General features: G+C 67.1%; 2 protein-coding genes and 2 long non-coding RNA genes across 4 annotated transcripts; 3 read left to right on the forward strand and 1 right to left on the reverse strand.

Annotated features, from left to right (window-relative positions):
* Window positions 1-6364: 6364 nt before the first annotated feature.
* LOC144247952 (uncharacterized) lies at window positions 6365-9942 on the forward strand. The gene is made up of 4 exons (XR_013341394.1): window positions 6365-6444; window positions 8012-8123; window positions 8999-9150; window positions 9931-9942. It is a non-coding gene; the product is annotated as an uncharacterized LOC144247952 (long non-coding RNA).
* Window positions 9943-11219: 1277 nt separating this feature from the next.
* Window positions 11220-16152, forward strand: LOC144247927 (synapsin-1-like). Its single transcript, XM_077789645.1, has 7 exons — window positions 11220-11326; window positions 12207-12264; window positions 13040-13122; window positions 14270-14423; window positions 14993-15082; window positions 16086-16117; window positions 16149-16152. The coding sequence occupies exons 1-7, from the start codon at window positions 11220-11222 to the stop codon at window positions 16150-16152; spliced, it is 528 nt and encodes a 175-aa protein (XP_077645771.1).
* Window positions 16153-16619: 467 nt separating this feature from the next.
* Window positions 16620-16857, reverse strand: LOC144247953 (uncharacterized). Its single transcript, XR_013341395.1, has 3 exons — window positions 16780-16857; window positions 16681-16708; window positions 16620-16638 (listed from the first exon to the last, which is right to left on the reverse strand). It is a non-coding gene; the product is annotated as an uncharacterized LOC144247953 (long non-coding RNA).
* A 19-nt stretch (window positions 16858-16876) lies between these two features.
* Window positions 16877-21534, forward strand: LOC110481730 (uncharacterized). The gene is made up of 7 exons (XM_077789647.1): window positions 16877-16974; window positions 17699-17767; window positions 18595-18697; window positions 19827-19964; window positions 20027-20110; window positions 20513-21321; window positions 21462-21534. The coding sequence occupies exons 1-7, from the start codon at window positions 16877-16879 to the stop codon at window positions 21532-21534; spliced, it is 1374 nt and encodes a 457-aa protein (XP_077645773.1).
* The last annotated feature ends 1244 nt before the right edge of the window (window positions 21535-22778 follow it).

Raw genomic sequence — 22778 nt, forward strand, 5'->3', positions numbered from 1 at the left:
GGCCACGCCCACCGCCGGCCACGCCCCTCCAGGCCACGCCCACCGCGGCCGGAACCCCTCCCCCACCCCCCCACCCCCCTCCCAGCGCTCGGTTTTGCTGTTGGAATTCGGGTTTTGTAATAAATGGGTGAAAAAAGCGGAATTTGGGCTTGGGGAAGGGGAGGGAGGGGAGGGGAGGGGGGGAGGGGCCGCCCGGGCCTTCCTGTGGGTGGGGAACCCCCCCGGCTGCCCCTCCCCCACCGCCCCTCCCCCACTTCCCCCATGGCGCCCCCGGGGCTGCTCCTGGGCCTGGGCCTGGCCCTGCTCGGCGCTGGGACGGGACACGACGGTACTGGGAGAACTGGGAGCACTGGGAGGGGAGCTGGGGGGAACTGGGAACACTGGGAGGAAAACTGGGGAACTGGGAGCACTGGGAGGGGAGCTGGGGGGAACTGGGAGCACTGGGAGGGGAGCTGGGGGGAACTGGGAACACTGGGAGGGAAACTGGGAGCACTGGGAGGGGAGCTGGGGGGAACTGGGAGCACTGGGAGCACTGGGAGGGGAGCTGGGGGGAACTGGGAGCACTGGGAGGGGAGCTGGGAGCACTGGGAGGGGAGCTGGGGGGAACTGGGAGCACTGGGAGGGGAGCTGGGGGGGACTGGGAACACTGGGAGAAAAACTGGGGGGAACTGGGAGCACTGGGAGCACTGGGAGGGGAGCTGGGAGCACTGGGAGGGGAGCTGGGGGGAACTGGGAGCACTGGGAGGGGAGCTGGGGGGGACTGGGAACACTGGGAGGAAAACTGGGGGGAACTGGGAGCACTGGGAGCACTGGGAGGGGAGCTGGGAGCACTGGGAGCGGGGAGGGGGAGGGGAAAGTGAGGCTTAAAGGTCACTGGGAACACTGGGGGAAGAGGAACTGGGAGCACTGGGAGGACTGGGAGGGACTGGGAGAGACTGGGAGGACTGGGAGGGAACTGGGAGGGACTGGGAGGGACTGGGAGGGACTGGGAGGGAACTGGGAGGGACTGGGAGGGAACTGGGAAGGAACTGGGGGGGACTGGGAGGACTGGGAGGGAACTGGGGGGGACTGGGAAGAACTGGGGGGGACCGGGCCATACTGGGAGCACTGGTGACCCCTGGCCCCGCCCCCAGCGGCCACGCCCGTCTGGTGCTTCATGCGATTGGAGGAGGACGAAGAGGGCGGGGCCTGCACGGAGCCGCTGGGCGAGGAGCAGCTCCCATTGGCCGATTGCTGCCTAAACCCCGCCTACGGCTACAGGCTCCGCCCACACGGCCACTGCCGCAGCTGCCGGTCAGACACGCCCCTTGCCACGCCCACTCAAGCCACGCCCACTCAAGCCACGCCCACCCACGCCACATCCATGACCCAAGCCACGCCCACCCAAGCCACGCCCACTCCTGGTCACACCCATTGTCTGCTTCACCTAAGCCACGCCCACCTGCCCCATGGCCACACCCACCTGCACTAAGCCACGCCCACACCCACAAACCACGCCCACAATTAGCCACGCCCACGAGCCACACCCACTATAAGCCACGCCCACCTGCGGCCACGCCCCCAAGGCCCCGCTCCACCTGTCAAGCCACGCCCACAAACAGGCCACGCCCACTTTGCCCAACCCGGTGGCCACGCCCACCCCGACAAGCCCCGCCCACTCCTGCCCCGCCCTCTTTAGCCCCGCCCACTCCTGGGGACACCGGGAGGGGCTGGGGGACATCGAGTGACCCCAGGTGACCTCAGGTGACCCTGGTGACACTGAGTGACCTCAGGTGACCCCGGTGACCCCTGGGGAACTGCGGGCACTGGGAGGGGAGAACCAGGTGACCCCAGGTGACCCCAGGTGGCCCCAGGTGACCCAGGTGACCCAGGTGATCTGGGTAACCCCAGGTGGCCCTAGTGACCCCAGGTGACCCCAGTGACCCCAGGTGACCCAGGTGACCCCAGTGACCCCAGGTGGCCCTAGTGACCCCAGGTGACACTGAGTTACCCTCGTGATCCTGGTGACCCCAGGTGACACAGAGTGACCCCGGGTGGCCCCAGTGACCCCAGGTGTCCCTGGGTGACCCCGGTGACCCCCTGGTGACCCCAGGTGACCCCGGGTGACCCCGGTGACGCCGCTGTCCCTGTCCTGTCCCAGCGCGGGCGCCTGGGGCCCGTGGGAGCCGTGGGGCGGCTGCTCGGTGACGTGCGGGGAGGGGACGCAGCGGCGGGGACGGAGCCGCCGCCTCGGCGGGGGACAGCCCGGGGACGGCTCCGAGTGGCAGCTGCGGGCCTGCGACACCGGCTGCTGCCCCGGTGTGTGACACCGGGACACGGCATGGACACGGGGACATGGCGGGGACATGACGGGGACACGGGGACATGGGGATATGGCGGGGACATGGGGACATGGCGGGGCCATGGGGACATGGGGACACCGCGGGGACACAGAGGGGACACGGGGACATGGGGACACAGAGGGGACATAGAGGGGACACAGGGGGGACACGGGGACACGGCGGGGACACGGCGGGGACATGGGGACACGGGGACATGGGGACACGGGGACACGGGGACACAGAGGGGACACAGAGGGGACACAGAGGGGACACGGGGACATGGGGATATGGAGACACAGGGACACAGAGGGGACACAGGGACACAGGGGGGACACAGAGGGGACACCGGGACACGGCGGGGACACGGGGACATGGGGACACGGCAGGGACATAGAGGGGACACGGTGGGGACACGGGGACACAGAGGGGACACAGAGGGGACACGGGGACACGGCGGGGACATGGTGGGGACATGAGGACACGGCGGGGACATGGGGACATGGGGACACAGCACAGACATGGCAGGGACACGGGGACATGGTGGGGACACGGCGGGGACACAGGGATACAGGGACACAACGGGGACACGGGGACACGGTGGGGACACGGAGACACGGGGGGTACATGGGGACATTGGAGACACGAGGGGACACAGCGGGGACACGGGGACATGGGGAGACTTGGGGACATGGGGACACGTGGGGGTCATTGGGACATGGGGACACAATGAGGGGACATCGGGACACTGGAGGATTTGGGGACACGGGGGTGACCCCGTGGGGTGTCTGGGGACATGGGGGTGACACTGTGGGACTGGGGGACAATGAGGTGACACTCTGGGATTTGGGGACGATGAGGTGACCCTGTGGGCTCGGGACGCGGGGGGGATTTGGGGACACGGGGGTGTCTGGGGCCACGCGTGTCACACACGTGTCCCCGCGCTGTCCCCGCAGTCCCGGGCGGGTGGAGCCCGTGGGCGCCCTGGGGTCCCTGCTCGGTCACCTGCGGGGGGGGGTCCCAGCGGCGCCACCGGAGCTGCTCCAGCCCCGCCCCCCGGTGCGGCGGCTCCTGCGGGCCCGGGGCCGGCGAGGAAAGCCGCGAGTGCCGCGGGACACCCGCGACGTGTCCCGGTGAGGGGAGGGGACACCGGGGACGCGTCCCGGGGAGGGGAGGGGACACCGGGGACACTCCCGGGGAGGGGAGGGGACACCGGGGACACTCCCGGGGAGGGGAGGGGACACCGGGGACACTCCCGGGGAGGGGAGGGGACACCGGGGACGTGTCCCGGGAGGGGAGGGGACACCGGGGACACTCCCGGGGAGGGGGAGGGACACCGGGGACGTGTCCCGGGGAGGGGAGGGGACACCGGGGACACTCCCGGGGAGGGGGAGGGGCAGTGGGAGGTGGGGGAGGGGTGGATGAGAGGGGGGAGGGGAGGGGGAAGAGGGAGATTTTGGGGAGGGGGGGAGTGGAGTAGGATAAGGTGGGGGAGGGTCGGAAGGGGAGCCTGGGGGGTCCTGGGGAGGGGTGGAGGTGGGGGAGGGGTGGAGCCCCAGGACCCCCCATGAGAGATTTGGGAGGGGGCAAGGTGGGGGAGGGGCGGGGGGGGGGTGAAGAGAGATTTGGGGGAGGGGCGGAAGGGGAGCCCGGGGGTCCCGGGGAGGGGGGCGGGGTGGCGGTGGGGGAGGGCTGCCATTGCCCCCTCCCCCCGCAGTGCCGGGCGCGTGGGGCCCGTGGGGGCCGTGGGGGCCCTGCCCGAGCTCCTGCCGGGGGTCGGGCCCGGGCCGGAGCCGCCGCCGCTTCTGCGACTCCCCGGAGCCATCGCGGGACCCGCCCGGGGCGCCGTGCCCCGGCAGCGGCACCGAGAGCCAGCCCTGCCCGGGGCTGCCGCCGTGCCCCGGTGAGACCCCCGGCACCCCCGGGACCCCCGGGAACCCCCCCGGAACTCCCTGAGACCCCCGGGACCCCCCGGGAACCCCCCCGGAACTCCCTGAGACCCCCGGGAACCCCCCGGGACCCCCGGGAACCTCCCCGGAACTCCCTGAGACCCCCGGGACCCCCGGGACTCCCCGGGACCCCCCGGAACCCTCCGGGACCCCCTGAGACCCCCGGGAACTCCCCGCGATCCCCCGGGAACCCCCCCGGGACCCCCCGGGAACCCCCCCGGGACCCCCTGGGACCCCCCTGGGACCCTCCCCGGAACTCCCTGAGACCCCCGGAACTCCCCGGGACCCCCCGGAACCTTCAGGGACCCCCGGGAACCCCCTGGGACCCCTCTGAGACCCCCTGGGAACCCCCTGGGACCCCCCTGGGACCCTCCCCGGGACCCCCGGGAACCCCCTGGGACCCCTCTGAGACCCCCGGGAACCCCCCCGGCATCCCCCTGAGACCCCCGGGAACTCCCCGGGACCCCCCTAGGACCCCCCCGAACTCCGTGAGACCCCCGGGACCCCCCAGAAACTCCCCCAGACCCCCGCGATCCCCCCCGGGAACCCCCCGGGACACCCCCGAGACCCCCGGGACCCCCACCCAGGACTCCCCCAGACCCCCAGAGCTCCCTGAGACCCCCAAGAACTCCTCCAGACCCCCCCCCCCCAGATCCACCCAGGACCCCCCAAAACCCCCTGGGACCCCTCCCCAGAACTCCCCTAACCCTGAGACTCTTCGGGACCCCCCCAGACCCCTGCCGGGACCCCCCAATTCCCATCCTGGGGGGGGGTGGGGGGTGGTCGCGCTGACCCCTCCCCTCCCCTCCCCCCCCAGTGGACGGCGCGTGGGGGGCGTGGTCGGCGGCCACGCCCTGCGCGGTCACCTGCGGCCTGGGCGGGGTCGTGCAGCGCCGCGCCTGCGACGCCCCCTCCCCAAAATTCGGGGGCAGGGGCTGCGAGGGGCCCGAGAGCCGCAGGGGGGTCTGCGGGCCCCGGGACCCCTGCCCAGGTGAGGGGGCGGGGCTTAAAGGGTGGGGATGGGGCGGGGCTTAAGAGGATGTGGGCGGGGTTTGAAGGGGCGTGGGCTGGGTGTCCCTGGGTGTCCCCTGGGTGTCTCTTGGGTGTCTCTTGGGTGTCCCCTGGGTGTCCCCTGGGTGTCCCCTGGCTGTCCTTGGGTGTCCCCAAGGCTCCCCTGGGTCTCCCCCGGGTGTCCCCTGGGTGTCCCCTGGGTGTTCCCAAGGCTCCCCTGGGTGTCCCCTGTGGGTCCCTGGGTTTCCCTGTCTGTCCCCGGGTCTCCCCTGGGTGTCCCTTGGGCCCTTGGGTTTCCCCTGGGTCTCCCCTGGGTGTCCCCCGGTGTTCCCGGTGTCTCTGGGTGTCCCCTGGGTATCCCTGGGTGTCTCTGGCTGTCCCTGGTGTCCCCCGGCTGTCCCCGGTGTCCCCTGGGTCTCCCCTGGGTCTCCCATGGGTGTCCCCTGGGTGTCCCTGGGTGTCCCCGAGGCTCCCCTGGGTGTCCCCGAGTCTCCCCTGGGTGTCCCCTGGGTGTCCCCCGGTGTCCCCCGGTGTCCCCGGTGTCTCTGGGTGTCCCTGGGTGTCCCCTGGCTGTCCCTGGGTGTCCCCAAGACTCCCCTGGCTATCCCTGGGTCTCCCCCGGGTCTCCCCCGGCTGTCCCCGGTGTCCCCTGGGTCTCCCCTGGGTGTCCCCGGGTGTCCCTGGTCTCCCCTGGGTCTCCCCCGGGTCTCCCCTGGGTGTCCCCTGGGTGGCCCCTGGGTCTCCCTTGGGTCTCCCCTGGCTATCCCTGGGTCTCCCCTGGCTGTCCCCGGGTCTTCCCCGGGTCTCCCCTGGGTCTCCCCGGGTCTCCCCGGGGTGTCCTCGGGTGTCTCTGGGTCTCTCCTGGGTCTCCCCTGGCTGTCCCTGGGTCTCCCCCGGGTCTCCCCGGGGTGTCCCCGTTGTCCCCGGGTGTCCGCGGTGTCCCCACCCCGGGGCTCCTCTCTCGGCAGCCCCGGTGCTCTGGGGTCCCTGGAGCCCCTGGAGCGGCTGCGCGCGGCCGTGGGGCGACATCCGCTGCCGCGGCGCCGTGGGGCAGCAGCGGCGCACGCGGGACTGCGTGGGGCGCGGCGCGGGGCGCCCCCCCTGCCCCACGGCGCAGGGCGGCGGCATCGAGCTGCGCGCGTGCTACAGCGTGCAGGACTGCGCCCGTGAGTGCGCCCACGGGACCCACGGGACACACGGGACCCACAGCTGCCCCATTGACCCCACAACCTCCCCACGGGACCCACATCTGCCCCACAACCTCCCCACGGGACCCACGGGACCCATGGGACCCACGGCACCCACGGGACCCACGGGACCCACGGGACACACGGGACCCACGGGACCCACAGCTGCCCCATTGACCCCACAACCTCCCCACGGGACACACGGGACCCATGGGACCCACGGCACCCACGGGACCCACGGGACCCACGGGACACACGGGACCCACAGCTGCCCCATTGACCCCACAACCTCCCCACGGGACCCACGGCACCCGCGGGACCCACGGGACCCATGGGACCCGCGGCTGCCCCACAACCTCCCTATGGGACCCACAACCTCCCCACGGGACCCACGGCACCCACGGGACCCACGGCACCCACGGCACCCATGGGACCCACAACCTCCCCATGGAACCCACAGGACCCACAACCTCCCCATGGGACCCACGCCTGCCCCACGGGACCCACGGGACCCACGGCTGCCCCACAACCTCCCCATGGGACCCACAGCCTCCCCATTGACCCCACAGCCTCCCCACGGCACCCACGGGACCCACAACCCCCCCACGGGCCCCACGGCTGCCCCACAACCTCCCCACAGGACCCACAGCCTCCCCATTGACCCCACAGCCTCCCCATAGGACTCACGCCTGCCCCACTGAGCCCCATGCCTGCCCCACATCCTCCCCACGGGCCCCAGAGCCACCCACGCCTGCCCCACAGCTGCCCCACGGGCCCCACATCCTCCCCATGGGCTCCACAGCCTCTCCATGGGTCCCACAGTGTCCCCACAGCTGCCCCACGGCTGCCCCACAGATCCCGTTTGAAGCCCTATAGCTGCCCCATAGCTCATGCTGGGATCTCCTAAAACTGCCCTGCCCCACAGATCCCCCAGCCCCATAGATCCCGTTTTAAACCCGATTACTGCCCCACAGCTGCCCCATAAATCCCACTTGAAGCCCCACAGCTGCCCCATAGATCCCATTTTAAACCCGATTACTGCCCCACAGCTGCCCCATAGATCCCATTTTAAACCCGATTACTGCCCCACAGCTGCCCCATAGATCCCATTTGAAGCCCCACAGCTGCCCCATAAATCCCGTTTGAAGCCCCACAGCTGCCCCACAGCTGCCCCATAGATCCCGTTTGAAGCCCCACAGCTGCCCCATAGATCCCGTTTTAAACCCGATTACTGCCCCACAGCTGCCCCATAGATCCCGTTTGAAGCCCCACAGCTGCCCCACAGCTGCCCCATAAATCCCATTTGAAGCCCCACAGCTGCCCCACAGCTGCCCCATAGATCCCATTTGAAGCCCCACAGCTGCCCCATAGATCCCATTTGAAGCCCCACAGCTGCCCCACAGCTGCCCCATAGATCCCATTTGAAGCCCCACAGCTGCCCCATAAATCCCATTTGAAGCCCCACAGCTGCCCCACAGACCCCGCCGGGGCACCCCAGCCCCTCGGGGCGCTGTGGGGCGGGGGTGACGCTGCCCTGCCCCCCCAGTGCCCGGGAACTGGTCGGACTGGAGCCCCTGGGGGCTCTGCACCCCCCCCTGTGGGGCCAGCCCCACACGGAGCCGCAGCCGCGAGTGCCGGCCCGAGCTGCCGCCGTACCCGTGAGGGCCGCGGGTTATGGGGCCGGGGGTTATGGGGCACTTGTGGGGCTGGGGGATCTATGGGGCCGGGGGGAATCTATGGGGCTGAGAGGGTTATGGGGCTGGGGGGATCTATGGGTCTGGGGGGGATCTGTGGGGCTGGGGGGGATCTGTGGGGCTGGGGGAGCTGTGGGGCTGAGGGATCTATGGGGCCGGGGAGGGTTATGGGGCACTTGTGGGGCTGGGGGGGATCTGTGGGGCTGGGAGGGTTATGGGGTTGGGGGAGTTTATGGGGCTGGGGGTCTCTATGGGATTTGGGGGGACTCTGTGGCTCTATGGGGTTTCTGTGGGATCTGGGGGGTCTGTGGGGTCTCAGTGGGGTCTGTGGGGTCAGTGGGGTCTCTATGGGGTCCGTGGGGTCTGGGGGGTCTCCGTGGGGTCTGGGGGGTCTCTGTGGGGTCTCCGTGGGGTCTGGGGGATCTCCGTGGGGTCTGTGGGGTCTGCGGGGTCAGTGGGGTCTCTCTGGGGTCTCCGTGGGGTCTCCGTGGGGTCTGAGGGGTCTCCGTGGGGTCTCCGTGGGGTCTGGGGGGTCTCCGTGGGGTCTGTGGGGTCTGGGGGCTCTCTATGGGGTCTGTGGGATCTGCGGGGTCTCAGTGGGGTCTCAGTGGGGTCAGTGGGGTCTGTGGGGTCTGGGGGGTCTCTCTGGGGTCTGGGGGGTCTGTGGAGTCTCTGTGGGGTCTCTATGGGGTCTGGGGGGTCTCAGTGGGGTCTCCGTGGGGTCTCCGTGGGGTCTGTGGGGTCTCTGTGGGGTCTCCGTGGGGTCTGGGGTCTCCGTGGGGTCTCCGTGGGGTCTGTGGGGTCTCTGCCGGCCAGCCCTGACCCCGTGCCGCCCCCAGCCCCACCGTGCCCACCGTGGGCTCCCCCGGCCGCTCCCGGGTCTGGTTCTGGGGGGCGGCGCGGCCGCTCTGCGCCCCCCTGCAGGGACAGCGCCTCCTGCTGGAGGAGACGCGGAACTGCAGCAACGTCCGGCCCTGCCCCCCCCCGGACGGTGAGGGGAGGGGGAGGGGCGGGGATACCCCGGGTGGGGGAGGGGCGGGGAATCCCCTGGGGGAGGGGCGGGGATACCCCGGGTGGGGGAGGGGCGGGGATACCTCGGGTGGGGGAGGGGCGGGGGACACCCCGGGTGGGGGAGGGGCAGGGATACCCCGGGTGGGGGATGGGCGGGGGATACCCCGGGTGGGGGATGGGCGGGGATACCCGGGGTGGGGGAGGGGCGGGGGATACCCCGGGTGGGGGAGGGGCGGGGGATACCCCGGGTGGGGGGGGAGGGGCAGGGGGAATCCCCAGAGGGGGAGAGGGAATCCCTCAGAAGGGGGAGGGGCAGGGAATCCCCTGGGGGGGGAGGGGCAGAGGAAATCCTGTGGGGAGAGGGAATCCCCTAGGGGGAGGGGCAGGGAATACCCCGGGTGGGGGAGGGGCAGAGAAAATTCCTCAGGTGGGGGGGGAGGGGCAGAGGGAATCCCCAGAGGGGGAGAGGGGCAGGGAATCCCCTGGGGGAGGGGCAGGGAATCCCTGGGGGAGGGGCAGGGAATTCCCCCGTGGGGGGAGGGGCAGGATGAGTTCCACGCTGGGGGAGGGGCAGAGGGAATCCTGGGGGAAGGGGGATTCCCTCAGAAGGGGGAGGGGCAGAGGGAATCCCCTGGGGAGAGGGGCGGGGGATACCCCGGGTGGGGGAGGGGCAGAGGGGATCCCCTGTGGGGAGGGGCAGGATGAGTTCCACGCTGGGGGAGGGGCGGGGTCGCTTTGTGACCTCCCCTCCCCCCCCCAGGGGAAGGAGACCCGCGGTGACCTCGTGGGACCCCCCGGGACCCCAAACCCGCCCGGATTTACCCCAAAACCCCCCCGGCCCCTCCCCCCAATAAAACCCCAGCATGGAAACGGCTCCGGCGCGTGGGGGGGGAGGGGACCCCGCGGGGGGAGGGGGGACCGCGATGACGTCACGGGCCACGCCCCTCCAGGCCCCGCCCCTTTCTGCAGAGCCGGGGGCGGAGCCGCGGTGACGTCACACACAAGCCACGCCCCCCGCGGGCGGGGCCGGAGGTGACGGGGGGAGGGGCGGGGCCACCCGGGTGAGGATTTTGGGGAGGATTTGGGGCATTTGGGGCATTTTGGGCATTTGGGGGAGGGTTTCGGGGGGCCGGAGCCGGCGGGGGGGATTTTTTTGGGGGAGGATTTTTTGGGGCGCATCCCCCGGGTGGCTCAGCCCGGAGGGGTCCCCAGGGACCCCCCCCGGGAACCCCCCGGCAGCGGCTCCGGCCCGAGCCCCCTCCCCAGGGACCCCTCCCCTATATCCGCATCCCCCAGGGACCCCTCCCCTATAGCCCCAGACCCCCGAGACCCCTCCCCATCCCCTGCAGACCCCTCCCCAGGGACCCCTCCCCTATATCCCCAGACCCCAGAGACCCCTCCCCTATAGCTCCATCCCTTAGAGACCCCTCCCCTATAGCCGCATCCTTATAGACCCCTCCCCTATATTTGCATCCCCTATAGACCCCTCCCCTATAGCCCCAGAGCCCCGAGACCCCTCCCCATCCCCTGCAGACCCCTCCCCAGAGTCCCCTCCCCTATAGCTCCATCCCCTTCCCCTATAGCCCCTTCCCTTAGAGACCCCTCCCCTATATCCACATCCCCTATAGCCCCCTCCCCTATAAGGCCGGGCCTCCCCCCCCATTAGAGCAGCGTTTCCCGGGGCCCCCTCCCCCCAAAACCGCCCTCCCCCCAAAAACCCCCTCCCCAAAAACCCCCTCCCCAAAAAAACCCTCCCCCAAAAACCCCCTCCCCAAAAACCCCCTCCCCAAAAAACCCCTCCCCCCCAAGCCCCCTCCCCCACCTGTGGATTTTCCCCACCCCCCCCCATAGCGCTGCCCCCCCTCCCCAGCCCCTGAACCCCCCCCCCCCCCTCAGGACCCCCCAAATTCCCCCAGGACCCCCAAAGTGACCCCCAGGTGACCTCAGGACCCCCCCAGGTGCCCCCTCCCCCCCCCAAATTTTGGGATGGAATTCCTGCGGCGCCGCCTCTCGGACGGGAATTTCCTGGCGGGGGGGGGGATGGGGGGGATGGGGGGGGACCCCCCCTCAGTGGGGGGAGGGGCGGGGAGACCCCCCCGGACCCCTCCCCCCACGGCGCCGCTGCTGCTCGTGATCGCCCCCCCCGGCACGGACTGGTAGGTACGGGGACCCCCCCCCAAAATCAAAATCCCCCTCGTGGGACCCCCAAATCCTCATGGGACCACCCCCAAAACCCCATCATGGGACCCCCCCCCAAAATCCCCATCGTGGGACCCCCCCAAATCCTCATGGGACCCTCCCCAAAATCCCCCTCGTGGGACCCCCCCCAAAATCCTTATGGGACCCCCCCTCGTGGGACCCCCCCCAAAATCCTCATGGGACCCCCCAAAATCCCCCTTGTGGGACCCCCCCAAATCCTCATGGACCCCCCCCGAAATCCCCCTCGTGGGACCCCCCCAAAAAAACCCTCGTGGGACCCCCCCCAAAATCATCATGGGACCCCCCCCCAAAATCCTCTTTGTGGGACCGCCCCCCCCAAAACTCCCTCCGGACCCCCCCCAAAATCTCCATCCTGGGACCCCCCCCCAAATTCTCTTCACCTTGGGACCCCCCGAAATCCCCCTCGTGGGACTCCCCCCAAAATTCTTAGGGGACCACCCCCCAAAATCCCCCTCGGGACCCCCCCCAAAATCCCCATCATGGGCCCCCCCATAATCCTCATGGGACCCCCCCAAAATCCTCATGGGCCCCCCCCTTCTAATTCCCAATAATGGGGACCCCCCCCCAAATTTCGTTCCTGGGACCCCCCCCAAATTCCCCCCCCCCCAACCCTGGGACCCCCAAATCTTCTTTGGGACCCCCCGGCTCTGGGGAGGGGGCGAATTTTGGGGGGGGGTCTCAGATATTTGGGCGGGGGAGGTGTCAGATTTTTTTGGGGGGTCTCAGATTTTTGGGGCCACCTGTGGAGCTTTAATTTGGGTGGGGGGTGGAAATTTTTTGGGGGGGTCTCTCCAATTTTGGGGTCCCCCCCCCCAGGGTGAAACCCTTCAAGGGCAAATCCGTGCACGGGGACGTGGAGCTGAGGGTGGAGCAGGTGAGTTTTGGGGACCCCCCCCTTGAATTTTGGGGTCCCCCCTAAAAATTCGGGGCCTTCCCTCTCTAATATTGGGACCACACCCCCCAAAAAATAAAAAATTTGGGGTCTCTCAATATTTTGGGGTTCCTACTGATTTTGATGTGCGAATTTTGGGGTCACCCTTAAAATTTGGGGTCTTTGGGTCCATCCCAGGTTTTGGGGTTCCCCCTCGGTTTCGGGGTTCGGGTTGGTTTTGGGGGGATTTTGGGAGATTTTGGGGGTTCTGGATTTGGGATTTCCCTGGATTTTGGGGCCTGGCCCGAATTTTGGGGTGCTCTGAACCTCCTGCTCCTCCCCAGTTTTGGGGTTCAAGTTTAGGGAGGATTTGGGGTCCCCTGAGGGAAATTTTGGGGTCCCCTGAGAGAAATTTTGGGGTCCTTTGAGGGAAACTTTGAGCTGCCCCAAAAAATCATTTCTGGCCTCAATTCAAAGATTTTTGGGGTCCATTGGAGATTTTTGGGGTTTGATTTCCTAAACCCCCAAATTCTTCCAACCAATCCGGGAGGTTCAGGACAAATTTTTGGGGGTGAACAGCCAAAATTTTGGGGGTGCCCTCTTAAATTTTAGGGAATTCTGAACCTCCCTCCTCGCGTTTGAATTTTGACTAAAAATCTCTTTTTTCCACCCGACTCGGGGCTCCAGCTTTGGGGCGGGGCTGAGGGGTCCCGGGGAGGTTTTGGGGGGCCCCGGGCGGTTTTTGGGGTGTCCCCCCCTGGATTTTGGGGTCCCCCAGGCCCAGTTCTCGGAGCTCTCCTTGGCCGCCTCCACCCACGGCGCCCTCAGCGTCACCATCGCCCCCCCCCGGGGGGGCTCCAGGTACGATTTTGGGGTCCCCCCCCTTTTTTTGGGGTCCCCTCCCGAGTTTTGGGGTGCTGGGTGCGCCCCCTCTCAATTTTGGGGCTGAATTTGGGGTCCTTTCCTTTCTTTTGGGGTGGAATTTGGGGTCTCCTCCTTTCTTTTGGGGTGGAATTTGGGGTTCCCTTGTTAATTTTGGGGTTCCCCCCTCAATTTTTGGGCAGAATTTGGGGTCCTCTCCTCAATTTAGGATTGAATTTGGGGTTCCTCCGCCTTTTTTTGGGGTCTCCTCCCTTATTTTGGGGTGGAATTTGGGGTAATTTCCTTGATTTTGGGGGGGTAAAATTGGGGTGCTGGGTCTTCCCCCCTCAATTTGGGGCTGAATTTGGGGTTCTCTCCCTTTTGGGGTGAAATTTGGGGTCCCCTCCTGAATTTTGAGGTGAAATTTGGGGTTCGCTCCTCAATTTAGGGCAGAATTTGGGGTTACCTCTTTATTTTGGGGCAGAATTTGGGGTCCCCTCCTGAATTTTGGGGTGAAATTTGGGGTTCCCCCTCCTTTTTGGGCCGGAATTTGGGGTTCCCTCCTGATTTTGGGGTGCTGGGTCTTGTCCTCTCGTTTTTGGGGTTCCCTGCTCAATTTTGGGGTTCTGGGGTGTGACTTTGGGGGTTCAAAGGGAGATTTGGGGGGCTTGGGGAGGATTTTGGGGCGTTTGGAGCAGGGCCAGCCTCACATTTTGGGGGTGCAGGAAGAGATTTGGGGGTTTGGGGCACAAATTTTGGGGGGGGGGGGGACGGACTTCACCCCTAAATTCAGGCTGACAAACCAAAATTTTTTTGGGGAAAAAAAAATCTCATTTTTCGCACGGATTTTTAATCATTATTTAAACTTTAGGGGTTGGATTTTGAGGTGGGGGAGGCGGGCGGAATTTTGGGGGGGGGGTGGGGTCGGTTTTGGGGGGCACAAATTCCGAATTTTTGGGGTGCGGTGGGAGATGATTTCACCCCCCAAATCCAAGCTGAAAAACCCAAACTTTGGGGGTAAAACCTCATTTTTCGCACGGATTTTTAATCATTATTTAAACTTTAGGGGCTGAATTTTGAGGTGGGGGTTTCGGGGGGGGTGTCGGGGGAATTTTGGGGACCCCCTGACCCCCCCGGCCCCCCCCAGGAAGGTGCGCCCCGATTTTGTGCTGCTGCGGGAGGAGCCTGAGGGCGGCGCGGGCGGCGCCCCCCGGCGGCTGCTGGTGGGATTGCACCTGGGGGGGGTCCCGGGCAGCGACCCCCTCCCCACGGCCTACGGCTTCAGCCACGGGCCCTGCCTGGTGCGGGGGCACTGGGAGCACTGGGAGGGACTGGGAGGGACTGGGAGGGGATTTGGGGGGACTGGGAGGGACTGGGAGGGGATTTGGGGGGACTGGGAGAGGATTTGGGGGATTTGGGGGGGACTGGGGGGACTGGGAGGGGATTTGGGGGGACTGGGAGGGACTGGGAGGGGATTTGGGGGACTGGGAGGGACTGGGAGGGACTGGGAGGAGATTTGGGGGGACTGGGAGGGGATTTGGGGGGATTTGGGGGGGACTGGGGGGACTGGGAGGGGATTTGGGGGGGACTGGGAGGGACTGGGAGGGGATTTGGGGGGACTGGGAGGGACTGGGAGGGACTGGGAGGGACTTGGGGGGGATTTGGGGGGGACTGGGAGGGGATTTGGGGGGACTGGGGGGGACTCGGGGGACTGGGAGGGGATTTGGGGGGGACTGGGAGAGAACTGGCTGCACTGGGGGGGACTGGGAGACACTGGGATGGACTGGGAGGGACTGGGAGCGATACTGGGGAGCACTGGGAGCACTGGGCAGGGCGCTTGGCCGGCCCTTGACCTTCCCAGTGCTCCCAGTTTGCCCAGTTGGCTCGGCTGCAGCGGGAACTGGGCCATGAGGCCTTTCCACTGGTGCCCCAGCGCTTCTGCAACCGGCCCCGGGGACTGGTGAGCACTGGGGGGGACTGGGGGGACTGGGAGGGACTGGGAGGGACTGGGAGGGAACTGGGAGGGACTGGGGGGGACTGGGAGGGACTGGGGGGAACTGGGAGGGACTGGGATGGACTGGGAGGGACTGGTGAGCACCAGGAGGGAACTGGGAGGGACTGGGGGGGACTGGTAGGGGACTGGGAGGGAACTGGGAATGGTGTCACTGGTGTCTAACTGGTTTCTAACTGGTGTCACTGGTCCCTAACTGGTGTCACTGGTCTCTAACTGGTGTCACTGGTCTCTAACTGGTTTCTAACTGGTGTCACTGGCCCATAACTGATGTCACTGGTCTCTAACTGGTGTCACTGGTCCCTAACTGGTGTCACTAGTTTCTAACTGGTGTCACTGGTTTCTAACCGGTGTCACTGGTTTCTAACTGGTCTCTAACTGGTGTCACTGGTCTCTAACTGGTCTCTAACTGGTGTCACTGGTCACTAACTGGTCTCTAACTGGTCTCTAACTGGTGTCACTGGTGTCTAACTGGTTTCTAACTGGTGTCACTGGTTTCTAACCGGTGTCACTGGTCTCTAACTGGTCTCTAACTGGTGTCACTGGTCTCTAACTGGTTTCTAACTGGTGTCACTGGTCCCTAACTGGTCTCTAACTGGTGTCACTGGTTTCTAACTGGTGTCACTGGTCCCTAACTGGTGTCACTGGTCCCTAACTGGTCTCTAACTGGTGTCACTGGTCTCTAACTGGTTTCTAACTGGTGTCACTGGTCCCTAACTGGTCTCTAACTGGTGTCACTGGTTTCTAACTGGTGTCACTGGTCTCTAACTGGTGTCACTGGTCCCTAACTGGTTTCTAACTGGTGTCACTGGTCTCTAACTGGTGTCACTGGTTTCTAACTGGTGTCACTGGTCTCTAACTGGTGTCACTGGTTTCTAACTGGTTTCTAACTGGTGTCACTGGTCCCTAACTGGTGTCACTGGTCTCTAACTGGTGTCACTGGTGTTCCCAGCTGACCGCCCCCACCTTCCCCATGACGGTGACGCTCAGCCCCGCCCCCGCCGGGGTGGGACAGGTGAGGGGGCGGGGCCTCTGTGGGCGTGGCTCGGTGCGTGGCTCAGTGGGTGTGGTCAATGTGTCTCACCTGTCCCTCACCTGTCCCCATCTCACCTGTCCCCTCACCTGTCCCCATGTCACCTGTCCCCTCACCTGTCCCCTCAATCTCACCTGTCCCTCACTTGTCCCTCACTCGTCCCACCTGTCCCCATGTCACCTGTCCCCATGTCACCTGTCCCCTCACCTGTTCCTATTTCACCTGTCCCCACCTGTCCCCTCACTTGTCCCCGCCTCTCTCACCTGTCCCCTCGTCCCCATTTCACATGTCCCCATCTGTCTCCATATCACCTGTCCCTCACCTGTCCTCACCTGTCCCACCTCTCTCACCTGTCCCTCACCTGTCCCCCCCGTCCCTCACCTGTCCCCTCACCTGTCCCCACCTCTCTCACCTGTCCCCACCTGTCCCCTCAATCTCTCTCACCTGTCCCCACCTGTCCCCTCAATCTCACCTGTCCCCTCACCTGTCCCCACCTCTCTCACCTGTCTCTCACCTGTCCCCTCAATCTCACCTGTCCCCACCTGTCCCCACCTGTCCCCTCAATCTCTCTCACCTGTCCCCACCTGTCCCCTCAATCTCACCTGTCTCTCACCTGTCCCCTCAATCTCACCTGTCCCCTCAATCTCACCTGTGCCCCCGTCCAGGTGCGCGTGGGCTCCCCGCAGGCGCTGGGCGCGGTGGCGGCCGCCATGGGCGGGGCCCGGGCGGGGGCGCTGCTGGGCGGGGACCCCGCGGGCACCGAGCGGCTGCGGGTGCAGAGGATCGGGGACCAGTACAGGGCCCTGCGGTGAGACTGGGGGCACTGGGAGGGACTGGGACAAACTGGGAGGGGACTGGGAGGGACTGGGAGGAGATTGGGGGGACTGGGAGGGACTGGGAGAGAAGTGGGAAAGATGGGGATGGACTGGGAGGGAACTGGTACAAACTGGGATGGACTGGGAGGGGATTGGGGGTCACTGGGAGGGACTGGGGGGAACTGGGGTGGGACTGGGAGGGAACTGGTACAAACTGGGATGGACTGGGAGGGGATTGGGGGTCACTGGGAGGGACTGTGAGGAGATTGGGGGGACTGGGAGGGAACTGGGACAAACTGGGAGGGACTGGGAAGGGATTATGGGGGACTGGGAAGGGATTGGGGGTCACTGGGAGGGAACTGGGGGGGTCTGGGAAGAGATTGAGAGGACTGGGACGAACTGGGAGGGACAGGGAGGGAACTGGTACAAACTGGGACGGACTGGGAAGGGATTGGGGGTCACTGGGGGGAACTGGGGTGGACTGGGAAGAACTGGGAGGTGGTTGGAGGGAACTGGGCCAAACTGGGAAGGGATTCGGGGGCACTGGGAGCACTGGTGGCGTTCATTCTGGGGGCGGGGCTTGGACCTGTGGGCGTGGCCTGGGCGGGGTTTGGGGGAGGGGCCTGGCGCGTTTTGGGGCGGGGTCTCAGCGCGGGGGGCGGGGCCATGGGGGTCCCGGGGGGGTTGGGGGTCCCTGCTGACCCCGGCTCCCCCCAGGTGGTCCCTGGGGGGCGGGGCCGCGGCGGGGGAGGGGCCGCAGGTGGAGCCGGTGGCGCTCAGCCCCAGGTGAGTGCGAGGGGGCGGGGCCAGGAGGGGCTCGGGGGGGCGGGGCTACATGGAAAGGGGCGTGGCCACCAAAGGGGCCTGACCGCAAACGTTGATTGGCCACTAAAAGGGGCGTGGCCACCAAAGGGGCGTGACCACAAACGTTGATTGGCCACTAAAAGGGGCGTGGCCATCAAAAGGGGGCGTGACCACCGAAAAGGGCGTGGCCATCAAAGGGGCGTGGCCACAAACGTTGATTGGCCACTAAAAGGGGCGTGCTCATCAAAAGGGGCGTGGCCACAAACGTTGATTGGCCACTAAAAGGGGCGTGGCCATCAAAAGGGGGCGTGACCACCAAAAAGGCGTGGCCATCAAAGGGGGCGTGGCCACAAACGGTGATTGGCCACTAAAAGGGGCGTGGTCATCAAAAAGGGGCGTGCCCCTGAGATCCCCTTGTGGTTGGGGCAGGGCTTTAGTGGGCGTGGCCATCTGGAAAGGGGCGTGGCTTTTGCACAGGGTGGAGCCGGTGAAAAGGGGCGTGGCCAGGGCGGTGGGCGTGGCCACGGCGAGGGGGTGGCTATGGAGATGGGCGTGGCCGTTGAATGGGCGTGGCCACGGCGATGGGCGTGGCCAGGGTGGTGGGTGTGTCCAGGGTGGTGGGCGTGGCCATGTCGGGGCGTGGCCATGTCGGTGGGCGTGGCCATGGTGGTGGGCGTGTCCACGGCGGTGGGCGTGTACAGGGTGGTGGGCGTGTCCAGGGTGGTGGGCGTGTCCAGGTTGGTGGGCGTGGCCCTGGCGGTGGGCGTGGCCCTGGCGGTGGGCGTGGCCTCAGCCCCTTCCCTTCGCAGGCACCGGGCGTGGGTGGACGCCTGCGCCGGCCTCTTCGGGGGCGTCGACATCTGCGGGGTGGAGGCGCTGCGGGAGCCCGACGGGCAGGAGCACATCGTGCAGGTGAGCACAGCTGGGCACAGCTGGGCACAGCTGGCACACCTGGGCACAGCTGGGGGCAGAGCTGGGTACACCTGGAGTACCCCTGGGTACACCTGGAGCACCCCTGGGTACACCCGGGTATAGCCGGGACACCCCTGGGGTGTTCTGGGCACACCTGGGCACAGCTGGGGGGCACCTGGAGAACACCTGGGCACACCTGGGGACAGGTGAGGGCGCCCAGGTGTAGCTGGGGCATACCTGGGCTCACCGGGGGCACACCTGTGGGCAGCTGGGCTCACCTGGGGACACCTGGGGCACACTTTGGGCACCTGGGACACACCTGGGGCTCACCTGGGGCACACTTTGGGCACCTGGGGAACACCTGGGGCACACTTTGGGCACCTGGGGCTCACCTGGGGCACACTTCAGGCACCTGGGGCTCACCTGGGGCACACCTGGAGCACACTTTGGGCACCTGGGACACCCAGCGACATCTTAGCACATCTGGGGCTCACCTGGGGCACACTTTGGGCACCTGGGGCTCACCTGGGGCACACTTTGGGCACCGGGGCTCACCCGGGGCACACTTTGGGCACCTGTGGCACACCTGGGGCTCACCTGGGGCACAGTTTGGGCACCTGGGGCACATCTGAGGCACATCTGGGGCACTCTTTGGGCACCTGGGGCTCACTTGGGGCACACCTGTGGCTCACCTGGGGCACACCTGTGGCTCACCTGGGGCACACTTTGGGCACCTGGGGCACACCTGGGGCACACCTGGGGCACACCTGGGGCACACCTGTGGCTCACCTGGGGCACACTTTGGGCACCTGGAGCTCACCTGGGGCACACTTTGGGCACCTGTGGCACACCTGGGGCTCACCTGGGGCACACTTTGGGCACCTGGGGCACACCTGGGGCACACTTTGGGCACCTGTGGCACACCTGGGGCTCACCTGGGGCACACTTTGGGCACCTGGGGCACACCTGGGGCACACTTTGGGCACCTGGGACACCCAGCGACATCTTAGCACATCTGGGGCTCACCTGGGGCACACTTTGGGCACCTGGGGCACACCTGGGGCACACCTGGGGCACACCTGGGGCACCTGTGGCGCACCTGAGCCCCGCCCGGCCGTGCCCCCCGCAGGTGCTGGGCTCGTGGCTGCCGCTGCTGGGCCCGGGCGCGGCCGAGGACCAGGCGCAGATCGTGGAGCTGGTGCTGGAGCGGATGCGGGAGGAGCTGCCCCGCCCCCGCAGCCCCTCCCCCGCCCGGCCACGCCCACAGGTACCCGCCCCTCCCCCACCTCCCCCTCCAGGTGCGCCCCCGGACCCCTCCCCAAAATTGAGCCCCGCCCTCCTTCCTGCAGGTGTCGGCGACATCGGGGACCCCCCGGCCGGGGACCCCCCCCCAGCAGAGACCCCAGCCCCAGGGTGAGTGACCCCGCCCCCCCACCCCAAAAAAATGGGCGGGGCCTCCTTCCCCTCCCCCGCCCCAAAAAATCCTCGGAGCTGTCAAAAACCCGGGGGAGCCTCCAGAATTCGGGGATTTGCGTCCTGGAATTGTTCAGGATTTGTTTTTGCTCAAAATGTGACAATTTCCACTAAAAAGGGGGAAAATCGGGGGTTCCCCAAAAATCCTCCTCAGGTTTGCCCCAAATCCTAAAAGTCAAAATCATTCCTAAAAACTCCCAGACGCGCAAATTTTGGGGAGCTCCTCCCTCCCCGGGGATGCCCTTCCAGGGCTGCCCCGCCCCAAATTTGGGGGGTTTTGCCCCAAATTGGGGCTGTGCCTGCCTCAGGCCCCGCCCCCTCAGGTGTTTCTCTCCCTTCCAGGTGCGCCGCCCCCGTCCGGCCCCGCCCAGCCCCGCCCCCAGCCGCAGGGGCAGCCCCGCCCACAAATGGGAGGAGCTTCGGCCCGCCCCGCCCAGCCCCGCCCACAAACCCCGCCCAGCCCGGCTCAGCCCCGCCCACAAACCCCGCCCGGCTCGCCACAGCCACACCCGCAAGCCACGCCCACCGCGCAGCCACGCCCACAAGCCACGCCCACCGCGCAGCCACGCCCACAAGCCACGCCCACCGCGCAGCCACGCCCACAAGCACCGCCCACTGCGCAGCCACGCCCACAAGCCACGCCCACCTCTCAGCCACGCCCACCCCTGGCTGCCTCGGCAGCTCAGCCCCGCCCACCCAGCCCGCAGCCCCGCCCACCGACCTCGCCCACGTCTCAGCCCCGCCCTCAAGCCCCGCCCACCGCACAGCCACGCCCACCCGGCCCAGCCGCGTCCCCTCAGCCCCGCCCACAAGCCCCGCCCACTTCGCAGCCACGCCCACAAGCCCCGCCCACCTCCCCTCAGCCACGCCCACAAGCCCCGCCCACCTCCCCTCAGCCACGCCCACAAGGACCGCCATCACCTCAGCCCCGCCCACAAGCCCCGCCCACTTCGCAGCCCCGCCCTCAAGCCACGCCCACCTCCTCTCAGCCACGCCCCCAAGCCCCGCCCACCTCGCCCCAGCCCCGCCTCCAGCGCTCCCCCTCTGTTCCCCAGCCCCGCCCCCCCGGTCCCCAAGCCCCGCCCACCCCCGCCTCGCCCCGCCCCCCCGGCCCCCAGGCCCCGCCCACCACCCGCCAGCCCCGCCCCCAGGCCCCGCCCCTCGCCCCCAAACCGGCGCTGGCCCCCAAACCGGGCGGGGCCCCTCCCCCCAGGTAAGTGGGTGGGGCTGGGGGGGAGGGGCGAGGGGCGAGGCCACGCCCCCTCCCCCCCTGAACCCCCAAATTCCGCAGCCCCGCCCCCGAGCAGGGCCCCCCCGAGAGCCTGCGGGCGCTGCGGCAGAGCTTCGCCAGCCTCTTCGAGTGACCCCGACACCGGGACCCCAAAATACCGGGGGGACCCCAAAATACCGGGGGGGACCCCAAAAATACCGGGGGGAACCCAAAAGATACCCGGGGGGAACCAGCAATACCCGGGGCTAACCCAAAATACCGGGGGAACCCCAAAAATACCGGGGGGACCCCAAAAATACCCGGGGGGACCCCAAAATACCCGGGGGGACCCCAAAATTACCCGGGGGGACCCCAAAAATACCGGGGGGACCCCAAAATACCCCGGGGGACCCCAAAAATACCGGGGGGAACCCAAAAATACCTGGGGGGAACCCAAAATACCGGGGGGGACCCCAAAAATACCGGGGGGACCCCAAAATACCCGGGGGGAACCCAAAATACCGGGGGGGACCCCAAAAATACAGGGGGGAACCCAAAAATACCGGGGGGACCCCAAAATACCCGGGGGGACCCCAAAAATATCTGGGGGTAACCCAAAATACCGGGGGGGACCCCAAAAATACCGGGGGGACCCCAAAATACCCGGGGGGAACCAGAAATACCCGGGGGAGCCCAAAATACCCGGGGGAACCCCAAAAATACCGGGGGGACCCCAAAATACCCGGGGGACCCCAAAATATTCGGGGGGACCCCAAAATACCGGGGGGACCCCAAAATACCGGGGGGAACCCAGGAATAGCCGGGGGGAGCCCAAAAATACCGGGGGGACCCAAAAAATACCGGGGGGACCCCAATAATACCTGGGGGGGACTGCAGAAATACCCGGGGGGACCCCAAAAATACCTTGGGAACCCAAAAATCCCACCCGGGGGACCCCAAAAATACCTGGGGGGACCCCCTGGTGTTCAGGACCCCCCAAAATCCCCCCAGGGATCCCCAAATTCCCCCCAGGATCCCTCAGAATCTGCCCAGGATCCCCCAAAATCCCCCCAGGGATCTTCAAAATCCTCCCGGGCGTGCCAGGACTTCAGCACCCCCCCCAAATCCCCCCAGCACCCCCCAAAATCCCCCCGGGACCCCCCAAATCCACCCAGGATCTCAAAATCCGCCCGGGGCCCCCCCCAAATCCACCCAGGACCCCCCAAAATCCCCCCGGGACCCCCCAAATCCACCCAGGATCCCCAAAATCCCCCCGGGGACCCCCCCCAAATCCACCCAGGATCCCCAAAATCCCCCCGGGGACCCCCCAAATCCACCCAGGATCCCCAAAATCCCCCCCGGGACCCCTCAAATCCCCTCAGGACCCCCCAAAATCCC

The sequence above is a fragment of the Lonchura striata genome, chromosome 36, assembly GCF_046129695.1.
Source record: "Lonchura striata isolate bLonStr1 chromosome 36, bLonStr1.mat, whole genome shotgun sequence".
NCBI lineage: Eukaryota > Metazoa > Chordata > Aves > Passeriformes > Estrildidae > Lonchura > Lonchura striata.

Excerpts from the sequence above, each read along its gene's own strand:
- LOC144247927 (XM_077789645.1), top strand. The coding sequence starts at position 11,220 with ATGGGGGGGGACCCCCCCTCAGTGGGGGGAGGGGCGGGGAGACCCCCC. Across the intron at positions 11,327-12,206 it reads GCCCCCCCCGGCACGGACTG|GGTGAAACCCTTCAAGGGCA; the intron begins GTAGGTACGGGG and ends CCCCCCCCCCAG. Across the intron at positions 15,083-16,085 it reads GCAACCGGCCCCGGGGACTG|CTGACCGCCCCCACCTTCCC; the intron begins GTGAGCACTGGG and ends TGGTGTTCCCAG.
- LOC110481730 (XM_077789647.1), top strand. The coding sequence starts at position 16,877 with ATGGGCGGGGCCCGGGCGGGGGCGCTGCTGGGCGGGGACCCCGCGGGC. Across the intron at positions 16,975-17,698 it reads GACCAGTACAGGGCCCTGCG|GTGGTCCCTGGGGGGCGGGG; the intron begins GTGAGACTGGGG and ends GGCTCCCCCCAG. Across the intron at positions 19,965-20,026 it reads CCGCCCGGCCACGCCCACAG|CCCCGCCCTCCTTCCTGCAG; the intron begins GTACCCGCCCCT and ends CCCAAAATTGAG.